This window comes from Sminthopsis crassicaudata, chromosome 6 (genome assembly GCF_048593235.1).
Source record: "Sminthopsis crassicaudata isolate SCR6 chromosome 6, ASM4859323v1, whole genome shotgun sequence".
Classification (NCBI taxonomy): domain Eukaryota; kingdom Metazoa; phylum Chordata; class Mammalia; order Dasyuromorphia; family Dasyuridae; genus Sminthopsis; species Sminthopsis crassicaudata.
This window is the reverse complement of record NC_133622.1, coordinates 84,175,038-84,198,608: the sequence shown is the minus strand read 5'-3', so window position 1 is coordinate 84,198,608 and position 23,571 is coordinate 84,175,038. Positions and strand designations below refer to the sequence as shown.

The following is a 23,571-nucleotide window of genomic DNA, read 5'->3' as shown; positions in this document are numbered from 1 at the left end:
TTTCTGGGACTGGGAAAAACATTTATATTTCCTTTCCTTTCCCTTTTTATGATGCCTGTCAGACCACTTAGTGATTTGGACTAGGGTAGGACAACCTCAAGAAAGCTCTAGAAATATCAGTAGAGATGAAAAGCTGAATACTGTTGCCATAATTCTGCCTTAGTGGCAAAGGCTTGTGTCCCTCTTACATCAACTATTACTCTGCAAGGTGAAAGAAATATTTCCATAACTCATTTTATAGAGCAGGAAAAAGAGGCTCAAGGAGTTTACCAAGATTACATGGTGACTTTGTAATAGAATGGAAAGCAAGGTAGTGGAGCAAGAAATAGAAAGTTTACAAACTGGAAGGACTACTTCCAGACTGTTAATGTTATAGGCTCAGAGACCTCTAGTAGTACAGGCAAGGCCCTGTTCTGGTTCTAATCATGTGAGAAAAGGAAATAATTGACAACAGGACTTATGGAAAGAGCTTCAGAAGTTATCAAAAGAAGCTATTTTTGTTGTTTATTTGAAATTTCCAAAAGGCACCAAGGAATAATTTGTCAAAAAGGAAGGAATACATTCCTGGTTTGGAAATGAACCATTTCAGGGTAGAATGAGGGCTAGTGCATGAAGTATTATTTAACATCAAGTTCCCAAAGGGTTGCCACCCTATGTTTGGCCGATAAGATAAAGGCATGCCACATTAATGCTATTTCCACCATGGTTAGGACTACAAACAGTTGACATATGGATATCATAGTAGTCTCTTGATTTTATTCTTCTCAGTTCCCTGCCTTTCTATCTCCCATGTTATGATCATTTCCTTTGTCTCTTTCTTGCTCCTTTCCCTCCATTCTTTTGTTTTTATTTTATTTTTTCAAATCTGAAGTATATATTTTTCTCCCTTTTTCCTCCACTCCTAATTGAAAAAAGAAAAACAACAAACATAACAATTATACATAATCAAATAAAATAAATCTCCATATGGTCATGCCAAATGTATCTAACTCCATATATTTAATATATCACGATTATTGTGTTAATCCGAGTCCTTAAGTCTTTCAAAATTATTCTCTTGTTTATGTCTGCCTTCAAGAACCATCAACTCTGTCTTTCTGAGAAGTTTCACTGGATGTGACCACCCAATTCAATATATCCGGATAAATGGAAATTAGCAAGAATACTCCAGACACTAACATTACCTATAGGAATTTTTGTACTTTCCCATGACCCCCCATTCAAGTGGGAGCAAACAATATTTTGAGATGATCACTACAGGAATATTCTTATCAGAATACTGAAAAGAAAACAAGCCAGTTTGTAGTTTGACTAAAAATGACTTAGAAAAGAGTTGGCACTATGTATATCAACCTTTCAAAAAATAATTTAAAAGAGGGGAATGATCTGATGCTGATTAGTGGTGAGTAATAAAGGAGATGAATTCAATTAATTTTTTTGTTCTTAGACTGAAATCTAACCTAATTGCAGGAATATTAGCCCTTCCAACATTTAGACCAGATCAAAAAAGTAGACTTAGTGAAGTCTAGAAGTTGGCTAGCTTTTGTAATTTTCAATTCTAACCTCTAACTATGATAGTTAAGATACTGAATGATAATTATAGAAAATCTAGCAGTTTGTTGAATTCTCATTTTGGAAGACTTATTAGGATATACAGGACATTCTAAACTATAGTCAGTCTTGGACCCACAAATATTCCAAGAAAAGCAAAGCCCTCAAAATTCCTGTGGTACGGTGGGTATTTGAATTTGGTATTGGAAAGCAATAAGACCTTCACTCCTATAAGAAACAACTTTAAATTTAAAATGAAATTAAAGCAATATATGTAATCTTATTTTTTAAAAACTGAACAATAGATCATTAAGTATAAAGTCTTGGAGATTTCCAGATGAAAGAAAGTAGGTAAGTGTGAAACATCTGTTTTGGCAACAGGGGTATTGAAGGTATATGTGTTGCATTGCCCCAGTTACTTTGATTTAAAGTAGTATAGACACACCCTGTTAATTGATTTTTCCTTATACCTGTTTTGGCCTGTAGGTTGTTGGAAAAACATCATCCAACTTACACACAACCACCCTCTTAATAAGGCAAATCTACTTATTAATTTTCAGAAGAATATCAGGTGTCAAAACTCCCTTTCCCTCTAGCTACCAAGAGTGATATCACCTTCAAAATTGATGTAATACTTTGGTATGCTTTCACCAGCAACCAGGGAATCAGACAGAGTCTTTAAAAGGAGTAACATAAAACTTTTCCATGATTAAAGTGCTTCTTTACAACATTTTCTAATAGCTGTCAAATAAGATTTTGTTGTTTTCAGGCACAGTTTCTATGACAGTGTATTACAGATGTCTGATATGGACCTACTCCTTGAGTCATAGAATGAAGTTTCTCTTTGCCCCTTACATCTTTGCATCCTACTAGTTACCATGATGAGGCTAGGCTTCTCTGGAGTCAGGAGTTCCTCTCTGAACACTGCTGAAGTATTCCTCAATTGAACTGAGTATAAGCTTTATTGAATAAAGATAGAGGCTGATCGCAGGGTGTCATTGGTATAGTGAACTCTCTTTAACAATTCAGGTTAACCCTTTCTCTGCAATTTATAACTTCAGAGTATCACACAAAACACTGAGAGGTTAAATGACTTACCAATGATCACATGGTCAATATGTATCAGAGGCAGAACTGAAACCAAGATTTTCTTAGTAGGAGCACAGTTCATATACCATAATTCCTTTCTGCAAAATATATGCTTTTTAAAACACTCAGTGTTTTCATTTTGTTATTGACCTTTCCCATCTTAAAAAAAGCCAATAATAATTTGTTGTTTTTTCATTATTTCAATCATGCCTGATTCTTCTTGACACAACTTGGGATTTTTTTTGGCAAAGATATCGGGATGGTTTGACATTTCCTTCTCTAGCTCATTTTACAGATAAGGAAACTAAGGCAAATAGGCTAAGTGACTTGCCTAGAGTCACTCAGTAAGTATCTGAAGATGAGTTTTCTTGATTCTAAGTTCAGTGTTTACTGGGTCACCTCCCTGTCCATTATCTAATAATAATAAACTAATAATAATAACTAACATTTCTTTAGCTTTTACTATATGCCAAGTGCATGTGAAGAATATTATAATTGTTATCTAATTTGATACCCATGATAATCCTATAAATTAGGTGCTATTATTATTCCCATTTTACAGATGAGGAAACTGAGGCAAGGGAGATTACATGACCTGCCCAAGGTAAGATTTGAATTTGGTTTTGACTCTAAGCTCAGCATTGAACTATCTACCTATCCCATTTTGCAGAAGAGGAAACTAAAGCCATCACAGCCAATAAGTGTAAGGGGAAGGAGTTGAATTCAGATCTTCTTGAATCCAGGTCCAGCTCCTTCCATCATAATTCCACTCTCCTTCCACTGTCTATCATTGCTCCCTATATAGTACCTATCTCAGTTGGCTGCCATGGGGCTCCAATGAAATTATATATAGAAAACTAAAATGTCAGCAATCTCTCTTATTTGATATTTTTATTTTGAGAATTGTACCAAGGAGATTGTACTACACAATCTTATGACTTTTATGGAAGCCATTGAAATGAAAAAAGCAGGTATCAATGACTCTTCCTACTCCACCCCAACCAAAAAAAAAAAAAAAAAAATGCAAACAACATCAGGGCTTCCTCTTCATGCTTGGTTCATGGAAGACTTCCATCAGGATTCTGGCCAATGTGTGCTTAATTACACATGCTTAATTACAATGTTGATTGCAAATCATAGATTAGTTGCACTTTGGGACTATTGCTCTCTGCGGTCTCTCTTTGGTTTTCTTGTCTTTATAGGGGAAATGGTGTCTTATTCTTTCACAGGAAAACAATCCAATTTGGTTCTTTTTTTATGGGTGAAAGTCTTGAGTCTTCTCCTCCCCCAACTTCAGTGGGGCAGAGTGGACTTAGCTTTCTGAGACCAGTGGCCTAATTGTTCATGCTTATTTTCTGCTGTGAGGTTGCTTCATATTTCCTAGGAGGATGAAACAAAGTCTTCAGCCAAAACCATTGCCTTTCACAGAAATAATCCCCAAATTTACTCCAGGCAGGGTCTGGTAGATCTAGATCATAATCATTAACTTGGAAACCTTGTTCTACAGTCTAATTATCCATATCCTGTTATACTGGGTCAAGGAGAGAAAGAATAAACTCTGTAGTTGGGGGCTTATAACAGAGAACAAATTCAATTTTCAATGGCAATTAGCAATTTTCCTGCCATGCATGGTCATTATCTGGCTTATCCTTTAGTCCTCAGGTACTGGCAGTCCCCGCTGCAGCTACTTTTGTACACGACATTGTTTCTCAGTTCAAACAAAGGTCTTTGAAAAGAAAAGAGCTTCCACTAATTTTCCTGCCACAATAGCTTGGAAATAGAACACATCAAACAGTCCAGAATTTTAAATTTTGGTCAACACAAGATGCTCTGAGCATCAAGTTTCAGAGTTAAATTGCATTTGCTACAGTCGGATTTATAAAGCCATTCTTTCCAACCATCAAAAGAATGCAATGTCCAAATGGTGGTGATTAAATTGTTGTAATGGTGCCTAAGCAGATCCAGGGATCCCAGAGAGAGGCCTGCCCAAAAGCAAGTGAGCAAATATGGCAGACACTTAAACCTCTCCTCAGAAAGGCCTTGAATAGCTTAGTGAACACCAGGGGGATGTTAATAAGCATTTACTCCGAAGGCATCAGAGACATCACAGCCAAATTATGTGGAGAAGAAAAAATCTGACTTGCATCTCTCTATTCTGAATTAAGTCTTTCCATAACTCAGTAACTGTGTGCTTCTGGAAGCAACTTGGTTTATAAAGTTCTTAGTGGAAGAAAAGTGATGATTGAAAATACTGAACTCAATGGATGTTCGGGGTTGGGAGAGGCTGGGGTATGATGTAATGTCAGAGTATGTTACTCAGATTGTTTGTTGAAGCTTAGTTGAAAATGCAATTTCTTTCTGTCCTTTCTAAACAATGTGAAAAATTGCAAGGAGACAAGAGCCAAGGTGTTTTCAATGTGGAAGGCTTTCCAAGTTAACAATGTTCTCCTTTCCTAGTAATTAAAGCTGACCTTGACAGCTATGGGAACTAGAAAAGGAGGTGGGGTAGGATAATTAACTCTGCCAGGGGGTGGAGCGACAGCATCACTCTACCTTGGCTCAGACCCATGCACAGGCAGCGTCAGGGGGAAATAGGGGAAAGATGCCAAGTGAGGAAAAGGTTTCCTGGGGACCCAAGGAAATGCCCCACCCGCTCTAGGACAGCAGACATAGCAGCTGGGAACCTCATCTACTCACAAAGAGAAATTCATCCAATGCTCTTAGGCTACAAAGAAGTCAGAAATACCTATGAAGAAGAACTATCCTATTCATCTTTAAAATTGAAGAACAGAGAATGGAAAATAGATATTATCTAGCATCTCTCCATAGGAGACGATTTATGAATACCTGAAGAAACAAGGAGCCTTTTTAGAACTGAGAACTAGAAAGATGAATCAGTGATCAATCAATACAAACCACTTAAAGCTAAATTCCATGTTTATAATTTTTTAAAAAAAAGAAACCTAAAAGAAAATAAAGTTACCCCACAAGTACAGTTATCATTACAAAGCATTCTGAAAGGATTTATTTGTTTTTAAGGTAATTTCAAAAAAATGTATAATGTCCTCTGAAGTCTAAATTGAAAGCAGAATGTTGCATCTTTTGAATGGTTCTTAGGTACTATATGGGCTCTTGCTATCCCACAGTTAGTTGTATGTAACTGACCAGACTTTCAGTTCTATTGTTATATTTTTCATGGCTTTCTTTCTGTGCAGCTGGCTATTTTCTAGTGCAGACATTCATTACCTTATACCTGTATGACCTTAATAGCATCCTAATTAGATCTTTTTATATTTGATATCTCTCTTCCCCAGTCCATCTTTTGCACAATTGGCAACATAATCTTTCTAAAGTACAGGTCTGACTCTGTTACTCACATAAAGTCACCTAAAGTTGTCTGGTAACAATTAACAAACATTTATTGGGCATGCATTATGTGCCAGTTGTTTTTGTTGTTATGTCTCTGTCTCTCTCTCTCTGTCTCTCTCTGTCTCTCTCTCTCTCTCTCTCTCTCTCTCTCTGCCTCTCTCTCTCTCTCTCTCTCTCTCTCTCTCTCTCTCTCTCTCTCTCTCTGTCTCTCTCTCTGTCTCTGTCTCTGTCTCTCCCTCCCCTCCCTTCTCTCTCTCTCTGTCTCTCTCTGTCTCTCTCTCTGTTTCTGTCTCTCTGTCTGTCTTTTTCTCTCTGTCTGTGTCTGTGTCTCTGTCTCTCTTTGACAAAGATACTGGAGTGATGTGCCATTTCCTTCTTCAGTGGCAAACAAAAGTTATGTTTAAAATCACATTACTAGGAAGTTTCTGAGGCTGAATTTTAACTTAGGTCCAAGCCCAGTGTTCTATTCACTATGCTGCTTAGCTGCCCATTATGTGCCAGACACTGCTAACTGTTGGGAATAGAAAAACAAGCAGAAAGACGATCTCTATTTCATGGAGCTTAAATTTTAATGAGATATGACAATACATCAAAGGGAATTGAAAAGGGGCGGGGGAGTTGAAGAATAAAGGTATCATGGAGAAAGCAACCTGGAAATAAATACATAACTAATATAAGTTTTCTTAAAATGTAAGTTCTGGGAGGAGCCATCCATTTAGAGGGAGAGGCTACAAGGGCAAAGGATAACTTCCAATGTGTAAATTCCAGGGCCGGAGTTAGCTTCCAAGATGTAGACATTATTAGGGTGTGGTAAAGAATGTCTCAAAATCAGCCTGGTGAGTATGAGGAAGTCCTTCCCAAATACTTCCTGTGACATGGAAATGAAATTTGGGTTTTTACAAGGCTATGAATATGATGCACAAAGTTAGACAAGTTGTGGGAATTTGGGCAGGCTTTGTATATAGGTATTTATACCTATGATCCCAGAAAGTCTTTAGAGAACTAGGTTAATGGAAGAGAAGTTCATCATAAGAAAATTTTAGCACCAGAACATTTTATTTTGGGTAAAAAAACGAGGAAGATTTGCTATTCCTTTTGATTAAGGGATTAACCAACCTGATGAAATTATGATCTTTTGGAATATTTAAACCCATAAGCTCTTATGCCTATCTCCTTATGACCTATGGGTTTGTTAAAACCCTTTTAATAAAAAGAGTTTTAAATGAAGCTTGTGTTTTAATTTTGCAGAGGACAAAACTACCCAATTTTTGGGAAACAATCTCTAGTTTAAATGCTTACGTAGCTTTGGTCTGTCTTGTTCCTTTTTGCCTTTTGTTGCAGATTCAAAACTTTTCTGATTTAAAAGGTCTCAACTATACAATCTTTAAATAAAAATATGATATTTTATTATTTTCAAGTATATACAATAGCTAGAGAAGGGCTATCAAAGTATTACCTACAAAATAATCTGATTTGATGATTGACTAGGAAGGAATGATAATTAGCATAAAAAATCACTGCTCTAAGACATTTATTGAAGGACCTTTCTTGCGATGAAATTTCATTATTTACTAAGTTTCTTCAATGTGGTTGAAAATGATCCTTGTCCTTTACCAGGCTCTATCTAATTAATATTAAGGCAAAAATGGGTTTAGACTGTATATATTTGTTTGCATATTATCTTCCCCATTAAACTGTAAACTTCCTAGGGATAGGAAATGTCTTTTGTATCCCTAGATATGCCTGGATACTTAATAAATATTGCTTGATTAATTGAAAGAGCCCTAGAATTGGAACCAGGGGACTTAGATTTGAATATCATCCCCACCACTTAGCACCTATATTTTTGGACCTCAATATCTTCATCTTCAAAAACTGAGGTTACATTAACTAGTCTCTAGTTTGCAAATCTTCCATTTGTAAATCTATGAGTTTAGAAACTTAATATCATAATCTAGACAATAAATATTTTTCATTCTCTTGGTTATTGCAATGTGTATGGCTAAGCCACAATTTGGGGTGTTTGGGTATTTCTTCCTGGAGGATCTGCAGTGTTGCAAAGACTACAGTCTTTGAAGGATTAAAAATGAACATTCCTCAAAAGTCAATCAAGAAGTATATGGAGGATATGGTCAGACTGTAACACATAACAAAGAAGAAAATATAAAGAAAAGATTCCATCAAAAAGATCAGTGATTGAAGAAAAAGGTTAACTATGCTATGAGAACAGGGTAATTTTAATGGAAGGAAGAAGGACCCCTAGTACACTTAGACTCCCAGGGGGGAACATTTTTTGGAGGATACAGATGAGTTAAGATTGGACAGACATGGATGAGATGCATTCTATTTCAGGCAGGGAAAAATCTGCATTGATAAGATCATAGGTAACAACAATAGTTAACTATAGTGATCTTCTCTAAAAATATAAGGTTCTCTGGGCACAGGTTTTTTGGGGAGCTTCTGGGAGCAGCCTTAGTTTCAGTTCAGTTCAATAATCACCTCAAATTCAGCCAGGAGTTAAAATCCAAATCCTTTATTGTTTCCTTTTAATTCTTGTCTCTTTTCCTGGAGCCTGGTTAGCTTTAATAGAGGCCTATCTCTCTCCTTGGTTTCCAAGAGCTCCCTCTAGCCAGCACAAAGATGGAAAATGGAATAAATCTGACTCTGCCTCCCAGAGAGTAGGCTTATAGGCTTCTGTGTCTGACCCTGAGAGCTTCTTGCTTATAGTTCTGCCTGACTTGTGAATCTCCTCGACTGAATTCTGGGTCTGAATCTCCCAAAGTGCCCCAGCCAGCACAAAGGTGGAAGTTGGAATAAATCTGACTCCACCTTGGAGAGAGAGTGGGCTTGTGGGTGTCTGTGGGCTTGTAGGAGCTCCTCCTTATATATGCTCACTTAAAGGTGTGAACTCTAATAACTACTAAGTACATAAGCATTATCTTTAATCAATTCTAGTGACTTAGCACCTTGTTTCAAGTTCTGGCCCATAACAGTTAACATTTATATAGCACTCAAGCACATTAAGTGTTTTACTATTATTGTTTCATTTGATTATGACAACACCCTAGTGAGATAGAGGCTATTATGTCCATTTCTTATAGTTGAGAAAACTGAAACCAAAAGAGGTTAAGTGATTTTCCCAACATCACATGAATAGTAAGTACCTGAGGTCATATTTGTACCAGGTCTTCCTGACCACAGACCCGAGGCTTTATTCATAGCACCATCTAACTTCCTAACTGCATGAGTTGAGTATATTATTGTTATTCAGTTGTTTTTAATCATGTATGACTTTAAACAGGATCCCATTTGAGATTTTTCTTGGTAAAGATATTGGAGTGGTTTGCCATTTCTCTCTCTAGCTCATTTTACACATGTGGAAACTGAGGCAAATAGTGTTAAATGACTAGCTATGTTCATACAACTAATTTCTTAAGCCTGATTTAAACTCAGGAAGATGTCTGTCCATCTTGAGTATATATACTATTTTATATGTCATACATAATGCACATAGTTATATATTCTTAATCTATGATTTCATCATGGGGGGATGCAATCTTCATAAAGGCAGATTAATATGCACCTGTCATTGTCTTCTTTTTGTGTATCTTCAATCTTTCCTCTACTTTTCTGTGTCAACGAATAAGCATTTATTAATATACTATATTAAGAAGTGGATCTATAAAGACAAAAGTAAAAAAGAATCCTTGTTTTTAAGGACTTTATGTGATATTAAGGATGATAGTAAACAAATGACCTTTGCTTTACTTCTTTGGGGTAATAACAGGGTGAAGAATGGTACCATTCCTAAATGACTTAATAAGTGTTTGAGAGTTCCCATTGCAATAAAAAATAAATAAATGAACAAACAAAATAAAAGAAGACTCCATGGTCAATCCAATGATGATGTCTTTCAGAATTTAGCGAGGCTAGAGCTTGGATAATAGTTATACATTTATCTGGCAAACATAATTTTTGGAGATCTAGAGTCACCTACAGTTCATGATGAAGCATCCAAGACATTTATTGAAGTATTTATATACTTAAAATCTGTCTCTCTGTCTGTCTCACAAATAACACATGTGTATATACGTTATATGTATTAATATGTATTTATATACATTTGTATACACATTTAAATACACATGTGCATTTAAAGAATTATGATTATCATAAACATCTGTCCCATTTTAGACATTTGCATTATGGTATTTCATTATACATGCTAATGCAATCCATTTCTAGAATTCTCTCCCTTAATCCCCTAATCTTTATCTTCCTTCAAAACACAGCTCAGGGCTTTCTCCTACATGACACCTTTCCTAATTTTTCATCTACCAATGTTATTAACTGTCTCCATATTGAAATTGATTTGTTTCTCTTTTCAGATACTTTGTTTTCAACTTTTTTGCCTGTGTCTCCTCCATCTCCCTCTTTCCTAATCCTTAGAATGTAAGACCTTTAGAGCTATTAGAATTGCCTTTTTGTGTTTGTATCTTCTCTGTTGCATAGTGCCCTGTATAATAGTGTTATATATATATATATATATACACACACATATATATATATGTATTACACACACACACACACACATATATATATATATATATAAAATAGTAGGTGTTTAATAAATATTTGGAAGCTATATGATGCATTAGATAGAGTGCTGGACTTGAAACTATCTTTGTGAGTTCAAATCTAGCCTTATGTATTTACTAGCTGTGTGACCCTACGCAAGTCACTTAACCCTGTTCCCTTCAGTTTTCTCATTTGTAAAATGAGTTGGAAAAGGAAATGACAAACCTCTATATTATCTTTAGCAAGAAAATCCCAAATGGAGGTTCGTTTAGAGTCAGATGGGACTGAAAAAAATGGCTAAAACTAAACAAACACAATATTTGATTATTGAATTGAAATATGGAATACAAGCCCTACTACATACAATCTTATACTATGGTTATGGTGCTGGGTTCTTGAAGGCAATGTCAATGTAGCATGAGCACTGATAGGTTCTGCCAAGCAAGAATAGTGACTTTATGAATACAGAGAACATGAAATAATGTGGTGAACATTAGATTTAGAACACATGGGTTGTCAGTCTGGTTCTTCCATTTACAGCTAGGATGACATTTGAATATGTCTTTGGCCCTCTTTCCTTATCTACAAGAGTGGATTGGACTAGGCCATTTCTAAGGTCTTTTCAAACTCAAAATCCTTTGTTGTTTGAGGCTTAGCTAACTTTTCATTGATGAGAGTCTCTAAGCTGGATATTTAGCTATCAGGTAATAAATTTCTTGTCCATAGCAACTCATGAAGCTATCTCCCTAATGTGTTGATTGGGATTGCAGTCTCTGACAGTGTATCCACAATGATGAAATCATTCCTAGGTTTTCTAAGATATTTAAGAGATATAAATAACAATTTTTTTATTGTTTCCAAAAGGCATTTGGTAAAATGTCCATGTGCAGCTTGGGTGCTGGAAAAAGAGCCTTTATAACCTCCTCCCATTAGTACAATAAACTTCTTGGATTAGATAATTGTCACTGTGGAAAGGGATGAAATCATAGGAAGAGGGAAGCATGATATCTTTTGAGTAGGGCAATAATGAAAGAAAGACAAACTAAATTGATCCCCTAGTAAGGATTGTGTACTTTGGGCTGGGGAGAGATGAAGCATGTAGTGAATGACCTGCAAAGATCACTATACATCCTAATGTTTTTGTATATTAAGGAAATGTCAGTCCATGACTGTAAACTTTATTTCCCCTGCCTCAAGGAGACATGGGTATTTGAAGAATTATTCTAATGAAAAGACTAGATTTTGATTCTTTTTCTGCTATCAACTTTGTAGTTTTGGGCAAGTAAGTTATCTTCCTTGGGTCTCAGTTGTCATTTCTAAAATGGGTATGATTCCTCTTCTGCCTGTGGGCTGAGAACTAGATGATTTCTCAAATTTTTTTTTCTCAGATTTTTCTAAGATTATAACCTGGGTGTTAATCCTGGCTCTGTCATTAATAATCTGAGTGCAGTTAGATAAGCCACTATACCTTGATATCACTCTGCCTGCTTCTGGAAGTTAGGCAATTAATCTGTACTGTCTCCCTCCTATTAGACTGAATGACACTAATGACAGTGTGTAAAGTCATGGGGTTATATCTTGTTTCTGACTTTTCATAACTTTGTGATTATGTGTAAGTTGTTTAAAATCTTTAAGCCACGCAGAACTTTCATAGACTATCTTTTTATAGGTAAATTATGACCTGGTTTGGTGGAGACAGTTCCCATATGGAGGATATATTTTGAAGCCTTCCCTTATAGTTTTTGAGAATTAGATGAAATGGCAGATATGAGAGTACTTTATAAATATATTCAGAGCCACATAAGTGCATGTCACTTTTATTATTGTGATTCTGGTGTTGCTAAAAGTTATTAACTTGTTTATAGATCATGTTACTTGAGGGCAGGAACTCTTACATTTTTGTCCTTGTCATCACAGAACTAGTACAGTCCTAGGCATATAGTAGGCACTTAATAAATGCTTGTAGGTTTTTATTCACAATTATATAAAAAGAAATAGTTGGAAAAGATGAGAAGAAACCTATAAGCAAGATGTCTATGTACTTATTTGATTGAATGCATGGAAAAGTTAGCAAGTAGGTGCTTCATTAGCAAGCAACATGTGAAATTTAACTCCATTTTGTTTAATGACTGCAGAATGAGATAATGAGGTTGAAAGATCTTTAAAACACTATATAAATATACGCTTTTCCTCTCATTTGCATATCATTTAGCTACTGAATAGGTTTTATGGGTATACTTTGAATTGTTATAGAGAAGACTTCTCTGTAGGTCCAGAAGCTTGCTCTGAGAAAGTTGGGAAGGAGTAGAACTAAAGGAGGCAGGCTGAATTTCCTCATTGTACACTTGTTTTTAGACCAGAACTGACTGTTATATTTTAGGGTTGATCTAATGTAGAACACTAATAGAATTCTTTTTTCTATTTTAATCTTCTTTCATAAGAAAGATAACCTCTGGAAAGGTTTCTTGAGATTGTGGTTTGTCTAAAACCTTAATTAGAAATTATTTTGTCTGAAACAAAAACATTTCAGAGGGTCACAAGGGTGGTAAGACAAAGGATGTAGTTGTTGTTATACGTAGTCCATCTCCTAAAAAGCCTACTCTCTTAGGTTAGGAAAGGTTGACCTTGGGAGAAGGAAGCCATGGTGATAGTACTTGGGATGTTACCTGGAGTCTTGCTTGTAGGTGTGGGGGGCCAGCAGAAATTTCTGAGGTTTGGGGATCTCTCTGGGAAGGAAGCACACCATCCCCTCTCTTTCCTCCCCTACTGTCTTTTTTAGTTTTGTTTTTTGCACTTGATGTCAATAACTTGGGGCAGTCACTAAATCTCAATTAGTTCAGTTTCAGACAGATAAGAGCCTTATTCATCCTTAGTAATTCACTGCTTTGGAAGTTTGCTTAAGGTAAGAGTTCTTAATTTTTCTGTGTGTCTAAGACACCATTAGCGATCAGGTATTCCTTCTCAGAATAATGTTTAAACAAATAAAATGAAATACATAGAATGTAAAGGCAAATAATTATATTGAAATATAGGTACACACATGTATATATTGTATACAAGCCTATATATATATGCAATTAATATAGGCTATATTCAAATATTTGTATATAATATATAAATCAATTATATTGAAATATAGGTACACACATATACATATAAAGTTTTACATATACATATGTATGTATATACACACACATTTATTTATTTATTTCACAGTTAAGAGCTCTTAGCTGACTCTTGTAGTCACAAAAGGTCAAGATACAGATCTAAGGCCAGTCTTGTTTCCAGTATACCTTAGTTACCAGTTGCCTTTTAGTAACTTTTAGTAACTGAATTATTGTTCTAGCAAGGTACTATAAATTGAAAGAAATCATCTGGGCTTCTTAGAAATCTAAAACCAGAAGGGAATTTAGAAGTCATTTTGCCCAAGTCCTCATTTTAGGAATGGCAAAAAAGATTTATCCAGGTAAAAGGTCATATGGGTAGTAAATAGTAGAGTTAAGACTTTAGTTGAGCTCCTGAGAATCCTGATTTAGCACTCCTTTCATTATATCATAGCATTAATAATCTGCTAATTTTTATTATCCCTATACTTTCAAACAGGCAATTTTTGTACATTTTTTAGGATCATATTACAATGAACTTAGCTACAGAAATCTATCCAGAAGGAGCCAAATCTTAGTGGTAAATAGACTTTACAATATAGACCTCAAAGTTTTTAAGAATTCTGTTATCAGTAGGTATTATGTAAATGCAGCTTCACATAAAATCATAGTCATCTGGTCTAATCCATTTCATTTCATAAAAAAGGAAACTGAGGCCCACAAACTGTTTCCATATTCACACAGGTTTTAAGTGGCAGAACCCATTATTTAAAGCTAATATTCTTCCTTACCACCAGAGTTATTTTTGTTTAGATAGGCTCTGAAAGAAATGAATTTAATTTGTTTTGTAACTTAAGCAAAATCAAAAAACTGATAGCCATACATTATCTTTTTGCATGCATGCATTAAAGAGCCTTCTACTGCCCTCTGGTGTCAGTTTTTATAATAAGAGAAAACACATGGTGAGAACATTTCCTTAATGAGGAAGACAAAAAAGGGAATTCTTGTTCTCTAATTAAGAGTCTTCTTGAACTTGCTATGCAGAGAGTGAAAATTATGCAGTTTTTCATTAAAAATTACTTGAGGCCTTAGGATTATAGATCTCAGACTAGAAGGGATTCCAGGAGTCCATCAGTCCAACATCATATTATAGATGAGGAAACTGAGGCTTAAAAGACTATTATTTATTCACACAGGCAGTGAACTTCAAAAGTAGGATTTGAATCCAGGTCCTATGATGTCAAAACCAGTGTTTCTTCAATAGTACTACATTAATTCTCATATATTTCAACCATAACTGCACAAAATGGAGAGTCAATTAGACGTTAGAATTAAATTTTTAGTGTGAGTATATCTTTGGAATTGGCAGACATTATGAATCAGGACTTGATTTAGTGTTTTTTAAATTAATAACTAGACTTTAAAAGGTGATGGAGAAAATGTTACTAATATAGATTTAAGTTAAAAATATGTTAAGTCTATGTTCCCCCCTGCCCTGAGAGCCCATTGCTATTTACTAATATAGCTTCTTTAAACAAAACTAATTTACTATTATTTGTAAGTAACTTATAATTTTAATAATAAAATATTTATTTTATTAAAATAAAAATTAATAATAAAATAAATATTAAATAATACAATTATTTACAAATAAAATTAATTTTTATATTATATATGTCCACAACAACTTATTTGTGCCTTGCTTAGTTCCTCTTTCATCTTTCTAATATAATAAGAAACAGTCATGGGTGGGGGGAAAGTCACAATAGCAAGGGAAAATAATGCTTGTGTTAAATCTCAGCAGCAGCAGAAGTTTCAGAACTTTAGTCATTGTCAAGCTCATTTTATTTTTTGATACTTTAAGGAAAAAAAATCTTCTACACTCCTTACAATCTTCCCAAATTAACCAAAAGAATTGATTATCAAGAAATACAGTTTTTATGTTATATAAAGATACTGGATAACTCTTTTTAAAGAAATAATTCATGGTAGTAGTGTAAAGTCAAGTTGTGAACTCTGTATTTGCAGTTATATAATCATGTTGTGGAGTAAACAATGTGCCTATCTCCTAGAAATTCAAGGTGCTACTTCAAAATTGGAACTGGGGAGAGCAATAAGAATTTCATCTTCCAACAGCAAAATTTACTGAGTGCTAAGTCTCTGTATTCTCCAACAATCCAGAAGCAAATGAACTTTGAATTTAATTAGAAATAGGAAACTTCCAGATAACATATTTTTTCCTCTCTAGGATTCCATCTTATTCCTCCTCATTTCCTATAGCCTCACATTACAATGAGGTTTTCACTAATGGGAGATATGACTTAGCTTCTCGTTCCACTTACTTTAAAAAGTTAGGTGTTTTTGTCCCTTATGCTGGGCACAAAACTTACTACTTACTGCTCCATGCTAAGCTGACATCATATTCAAGGCTTGTTTTAACTCCCATTATGATTCTGGTCTGGGTGGACAGGGCAAATCTTAATAAGATATCTATTTTTCCTAAGACTGTTCAATTTGTTTAGGCACAGTCTAGCCAGTATAATGACAAAGTAGAACTATTAACTAGAGGTAATGATTGGTGGAAAGTTGGGAAAGCTGAGTGTTTCAGAACTGACACTTTCAAATTGTGGTGTTAGAGAAGACTTAGAAGTCCATTGGACAGCAAGAAAATCAAATCACTTAAAATAAATTAATTCACACTGTTTACTGGAAGATCAAATACTCGAAGTTGAAGCTTTTTTTTTTTTTTTTAACCTATATAATGAAGATATGGGATCCACTGGAAAAGACTTTGACATTGGAAAAGGGGATATAACAGAGGACAGATAGTGCCATGGAAGCAATGAAGATGAAGTTGGACAGGCTGAGAAATAGTGAAATAGTGGAGGGTAGAAGGACTTAGCATACTATAGTCCATGGGATCATGAAGAGTTAGATATGACTAAACAATAACAAAAATGAATTAAAAAAACTGGAAAAAAATAAAAAAAAACTGGAATAAAGCACATAGGAGGAAAAAATAAAAATGGTTAAAAGAGTGCAGGACTTGGAATTAGCTTTATGGCCTTGGTAAGTCTTATCTCAACTCTCAGTTTCTTTATCTATAAAATGGAGATAATAAAAGCATCTATCTTTCATGGTTGTTGTGAGGATAAAGGAAGATATTTGGAAGGCACTTTGCAAACATTGAAACACTATATAAATGTTTGCTACCACTATCACTACATCTATTATTATTATGGTTTGTTAGGTGACTTTCAAAACTTAATGAGTTGTGTGCTGGAGTCAGTTCTAACAGACTTGAAGGAATCAATTGTTAAATTTTCAGTGAGAGAATTTGTACCTTGGGAATTGGCAAACATTACAAATAAGGGTTTAATTTAATATTTTTGGTTATTGTCTAGACATTAAAATCATGGAGAAAATGTTAATTATGTAGATTCAAGTTAAAAATGTATGATGTATATATTCCCTCGCCTCCTTCCTCAATCTGGTTGTTAAACATTTGCCATCACAACCCTGCTTAGGGTTCTATAATTCTAGTTGGCCTTTACATTTCTTTTTGAGTCAACAGATCAAGTATTCCTTTTCCTTACTTTACCCCATTTCCCATGTTCTTATATAGTTACCTGGTACATTATAGTCATTTAATAAATGTTTTGTGAGTTGACTTATTTGAAAAACTTTGCTAAATTTACATAGATATTTCAAAACTATAATATCTCATCTCTATATATGAGACTGAAGCATCAAGTTCCATGCATCCTAAGTCTTTCTGAGTGTTGGGGAGAAAACATCACTTATTCTTTAGTTTTATGCTCCATCAACATGAAAAAATAGGACGTGGGGTTAAAGTGTTAGTTGCCTCATCCCATTCTTGAGGCTAGTCTAATCCAGGATGACTCTGTTGGATCTAGAGTAGAGACAATTTGACTCAGTGTCTCCTTATTCTTATTGTTGGAGTTCTGTGAAGTTCCCATTGATTTCAGATATTCCCCAATGTAAAAAGTCCTAAAAGAATGAGTTAGATTCCTGCTTTGATGAGCCTGAAGAAAGATGACAACCTAGTAATGCAGAGGAGATTAAACACCAATTCCTCAAATTTTAATTTTAATTAAAGAAGATATGATGAAAATCCAGCAAATTAAAATAGTTTTTGCTTTCTGATGAAACTTCTGTTGACCTTGAATTATAATGGAAATCATCTTTCATTTAAACAACAAACTACTAAAGTACCAAATAAACAGAATGCAAATTCTCACCCACACATTAAAATAACATGGAACAATCATATGAATCAAGAATTATATATTTGGAATTAGAAGTTACCTCTGTGACTATTTAATCTAACTTTTTCATTTTAAGGGACTTTTAGGAAGATTAAGTAGTTTACCCATTGTCATAAAATCATCAGAGATAGGATTGGATTTCTATTTCTAAATTCATTATTCTTTCCATCATACTTTTAACATTCACAACAATTATGCAAAGTGCTTTTATCCTTATCATGTTATAGCTGAAGAAACAGACTTACTTGGGTTAAATGACTTGCATAGGGTTCCTCAGCTAATAAGGATCTAGGGTGAGATTTTATTCTATCTGCTACCTCATGCTATCTCTCTATGATATAAATCCAATCCCTAAATAGGCCTGGAATTGGACAATATAAGTCTCAAACTGGGAAAACTTCCACCTGGTAGGGGTAGAAAAGGTACAAAGAAGCCTATTGCCATACCTTTCATGGTCCCTTCCAAACCCAGCTCAAAGCCACCTCCTCCAAAAAGCTTTTCCTGATTACCTCTTTTGTTAGTGCCCTTTCTTCAGAAATTATTTTGCATTAAAAATTTTACTTTGTTCTGACAAAGGTCTCATTTCCAAAATATATAGAGAACTGACCCAAATTTATAAGAAACCGAACCATTCTCCAATTGATAAATGGTCAAAGGATATGAACAGACAATTCTCAGAGGAAGAAATTGAAACTATATCCACTCACATGAAAGAGTGTTCCAAATCACTACTGATCAGAGAAATGCAAATTAAGACCACTCTGAGATACCACTACACACCTGTCAGATTGGCTAAGATGACAGGAACAAATAATGACAAATGTTGGAGGGGCTGTGGGGAAACTGGGACACTAATACATTGCTGGTGGAGTTGTGAAAGAATCCAGCCATTCTGGAGAGCAATCTGGAATTATGCCCAAAAAGTTATCAAACTGTGCATACCCTTTGACCCAGCAGCGCTACTACTGGGATTATATCCCAAAGAAATACTAAAGAGCGGAAAGAGACATATATGTGCCAAAATGTTTGTGGCAGCTCTTTTTGTTGTAGCTAGAAACTGGAGGATGAATGGATGTCCATCAGTTGGAGAATGGTTGGGTAAATTGTGGTATATGAAGGTTATGGAATATTATTGCTCTGTAAGAAATGACCAGCAGGAGGAATACAGAGAGGCCTGGAGAGACTTAAATCAACTGATGCTGAGTGAAATGAGCAGAACCAGAAGATCACTGTACACTTCAACAACAATACTGTATGAGGATGTATTCTGATGGAAGTGGAAATCTTCAACATAAAGAAAGATCCAACTCACTTCCAGTTGATCAATGATGGACAGAGGTAGCTGCACCCAGAGAAGAAACACTGGGAGGGGAATGAAAATTGTTAGCACTAATATCTGTCTGCCCAGGTTGCATGTACCTTCGGATTCTAATGTTTATTGTGCAACAAGAAAGTGATATTCGCACACATGTATTGTACCTAGACTATATTGTAACACATGTAAAATGTATGGTATTGCCTGTCGTCGGGGGGAGGGAATGAGAGGGAGGGGGGGGTAAATTGGAAAAATGAATACAAGGGATAATATTATAAAATATATATATATATATATATAATAAAAAAAAAATAGAATAAGATGATTATATAAAAAAAAAAATAAAAATAAATAAATAAATAAATAAATAAATTAAAAAAAAAAAAAAAAAATTTTACTTTGCATTTTTGTTATTTTCTCACCATAGAATGTAAGCTCTTTGAGGGTTGGGAATGTTTTACTTTTGACTTTGTGTCTCCAGCATCTAAGCTAGTATCTAGTACTGCATAAATCCTTAATAAATGCAAGTTAAATACATGTTAGAACTTGGTATTCTTTGCTGTTATTGCTTTTGGAAGTGAAGAAGAGGACACATTTCTGTCTTTTTTTTTTTTTTTTTTTTTTTTTAATGTGTCTCTCTTTAGTGCTTCTCCTTATCACTGAAACAGAAGAGCAGGAGGATTCTGTCAAAAATACACTTCCAAGAGAAGGGAGAAGCATAACTGGAATAAAGTTACTATGGGGGAGTCTGATCAACCAAATCTTTCTCTTCATTATCCTAGGCCCTCAACCCTACTGTTCCTCAGATGACCAAAAACCAATTTTTCATTCACCCTTTAAAATAAAACCAACCATATGAATCAAGCCAAGTTCTTACCTGACCCGGGGAGTTGGATTGCCCACAACTCGACATTCCAAATATACTCTGCTGCCTTCAGCTACTTCTTGACTTCGAAGTTTCTGGGTGAATCGAGGGGCAGCTGGGAGGTTCATGGAATCATGAAGTGGTTTATGTAAGATGCCATTGCCAGACTGAGTAATGGCCTGGCTCTTCTGGCAGTAGTCATTGATGTGGTTAGCTGCAGGTAATTTGATTTCTGTCTCCATTTCTGGGTGGTCTTCAGTTGGGCTCTGACTGGCTGAAGTACTTAAGACTGATGGCTGATTCTTTGGAGACAGATACCCACTATCTGGTGATGAGGACTCTCCATTTAGATTTCGATTTCTTGGCTTTGCTGCCTCTCTAAATATGGAAGAAAGCTCTTCAATCAAATTAGCTGCCTTGTCACGGAGTTGGCTCTGGGACTCAAGGGCCCCCTGATGTACTGATTTGGACCTCGAATTTAAATTTATTGCCTTTGGACCACGTCTTTCAGCATTCCTGAGACTCCGAATATAACTGGGGCTGGCAGTCAACAAGGGTGATCCAATGGGCTTTCTCTTGGATGTAGGTGAAGCGATACTCCTGTTTTGGGGAATTGGGGATTCTTGATCTGCTAAAGTCTGACTTTGAGTTGGTCTGTTTCCCTGAGGCATTGCTGTCTTGATGTGCTCCTCCAGTTTGGTCTGCTTATGAGAAGTTTTTTCACAGAGGCTTGATGGAGAGGTTTTTAAAATGTTAGTGATCTCCTTTTTTGAGTCAAAATCTTCCAGCTCAGATTTAGCTATGGCTTTTCGAGCCAGATCAAGGCTCTTGTTTATCTCTTCCTGGCTGAGAAAGGCAGATAATTCAGAAAAGAACTCAGCATTCTTGGTGTCTTCCTGAACATCTGATAGGGAATCATAAAAAGATTCATGGGAAGATGTTTCTGACATTTTCAGAATAACTTTAGTTGTGTACAATGTAAGTCTCTTTAGGGGGAGAGAAGAGAAGTTCAGAGATACTGGCAATTCACAGCTTCGTTCTTTCAGGCTGGAAGATAACATAATCTTTGTTAAAAAATGCTACAGTAAAATAAATACTTTCTTCACTTTATTATGTAATAATTGCTTTTAATTACAAACTACTAGGCATTAAGTTGAGAAACACATCAGAGTGAAAAAAAAAGTTCAATGCTCTCCACTTTTTAAAAAAATTTTTTCAATTACATGTAAAAACATTTTAACATTCATTTAAAAAAATAATTTTGACTTTCAAATTCCCTCTCTTCCTAACTTTCACCCTTCTTGAGAAGGCAAGCATTTAAAGGTAGATTATACATTCTTTGATATAGGATGTGTGCTGCTGATGGCATTCAAACAGTAAATATAAGCTGGTTTTGAAGAAAATGAAAGATTTCTATAAAGGGAAGAACCAAGTAGAACATTAAATCTATTATTTTCTTTGCTCATTAACTGGAATAAGTATCACTCCTTAAAATACTACTTAGCTGGCCAGATGCCTATTGATTGATTTGGTGGTGCTACACCCCTATTCTGAGTTCCAATCATAAACTATATCACAATTTTTCCAATTCTCCATCTTCTTTTGGGATCTAATATAATTCTTATATCCTCACTTGTCATTTCTTTCTTGCTCTAATGTTTTGATGAAATGAACAGAGGCAACCCTTTGGTAACAATTACCTGTGTTGAAAAATGGAATGGATCTTTGGGAACCAATGAGCTTTCTCCTACTAGAAATCAGATGCCCATTTGCCTGGAATGTTGGAGAGTGAATTCTTGTTCAGATTTAGGTTAGGCTACATGACCTTTCAGTTCCTTTTCAACTCTGAGGTTCTGGGATTGAGAGAATATCCTGATATATTTTACTAATCTGTGGTTGCCTGAGATATCCAGTTCCAGTACCAATCACACATCTATGTTATTTTAAACTCTTGCAAATAATTGGATAGCAATTTGAAAATGAATGACAATTTAGAATATTCTCTACAAGTACTCTCATTCATGGAAGCCTTTACTACCTAACCAAGTATATGAAAACCTTGAAGGCTCAGAGAGTGAAGGAAATCCAAGTGATGAATGCAGTTTGAACTATAGAAATAAGCATATATGCAAATAATTATTTCAACAAAAGCTATTTATTTATCCACATTAGAGACAAAAAATACAATCAAGAAACAAAATAAACATCTTTATTAATCATATGCTACATTCAAAACACTATTAAGCACTGGCATAGACAAAAATTGATATAATAAATCAATAAACATTATTAAACATTTAAATTGTATGAGGCAATACGCTTGGTGCTGGAAGTACAAAGATTTAGTGAGTGATAAAGATATGTGAAGTGAGTGAGAGTGATAAATCTAAGATACCACTGAGAATGTGAACTTGTTAATAGGAAGGGTGGCAATAGCTTTTACAGAAACAGGGCAATTTTGAAGAAGGACAGATTAGAGAGGAAAGTTAGTGAGAAAAGCTCTGTTTTGGATGTATTGGATTTGACATACCTATTGACATGACCTTAACTATGCTAAGAAATATTTCAAGTTGACAAATATTTAATAAATTCTTATTATTGATGATTTGGGAATGGAGAGAGAGAGAGAGAGAGAGAGAGAGAGAGAGAGAGAGAGAGAGAGAGAGAGAGAGAGAGAGAGAGAGAGAGAGAGAGAGAGAGAGAGAGAGAGAGAGAGAGAGAGAGAGAGAGAGAGAGAGAGAGAGAGAGAGAGAGAGAGAGAGAGAGAAAGAGAGACAGAGAGAAAGAGAGACAGAGAGAGACAGAGAGAGAGAAAGAGAGAGAGAGAGAGAGAGAGAGAGAGAGACAGAGACAGAGACAGAGACAGAGACAGAGACAGAGACAGAGACAGAGAGAGAGGTTTGAACCTGGGCAAGCCACTTAATCTCTCTTTTCTTCAGCTGTAAATTGGGAATAATGATCGTAACGCCTACTTCCTAGATTGTTGTGAGGATCAAATGGGATAATAATTATAAAGTGCTTTAGTATAGTGTTTAACTCACTGTAAGACTTTTATGAATGTTAGTTATTGTAACCTTTTAAATGTCTGAGAGACATTTTGGCGTAATTAATATTTTTATTAATTATGCTAACTCTTCATTAATAAAAGGAATTCATCTAACTGTTTCTCTCTTGCACCAAAGATCACTCCTGGTGGTCTGCTTACAGTTTACACATTCTTGGAAGAGTAGGTGTTCCAGAGGATGGCAATACTAATAAGAGGAATATTATAATAAGAAATGTGTCTGTTCAAATGAGGAATATAACTTTGATTATGTTATTTACTTTAAATCACACCTAGCCTGGGGAAATCTAGACAAAGGATGCTATCCTCTCCTCAAGCTTGAGCAGAAAACAGTGGATTAAATTCCT

General features: G+C 35.2%; 1 protein-coding gene across 1 annotated transcript in view; it reads right to left on the bottom strand.

The window, feature by feature from the left end:
* PALLD (palladin, cytoskeletal associated protein) overlaps positions 1-21,125 on the bottom strand; it is a 463,990-nt gene extending 442,865 nt beyond the window's left edge. The window contains exon 1 of the mRNA XM_074272636.1: positions 20,173-21,125. Within this exon, the coding sequence (XP_074128737.1) occupies positions 20,173-21,110 (938 nt within the window). The 5' untranslated portion in view covers positions 21,111-21,125. The remainder of the gene's footprint in view (positions 1-20,172) is intronic.
* Positions 21,126-23,571: the final 2,446 nt, after the last annotated feature.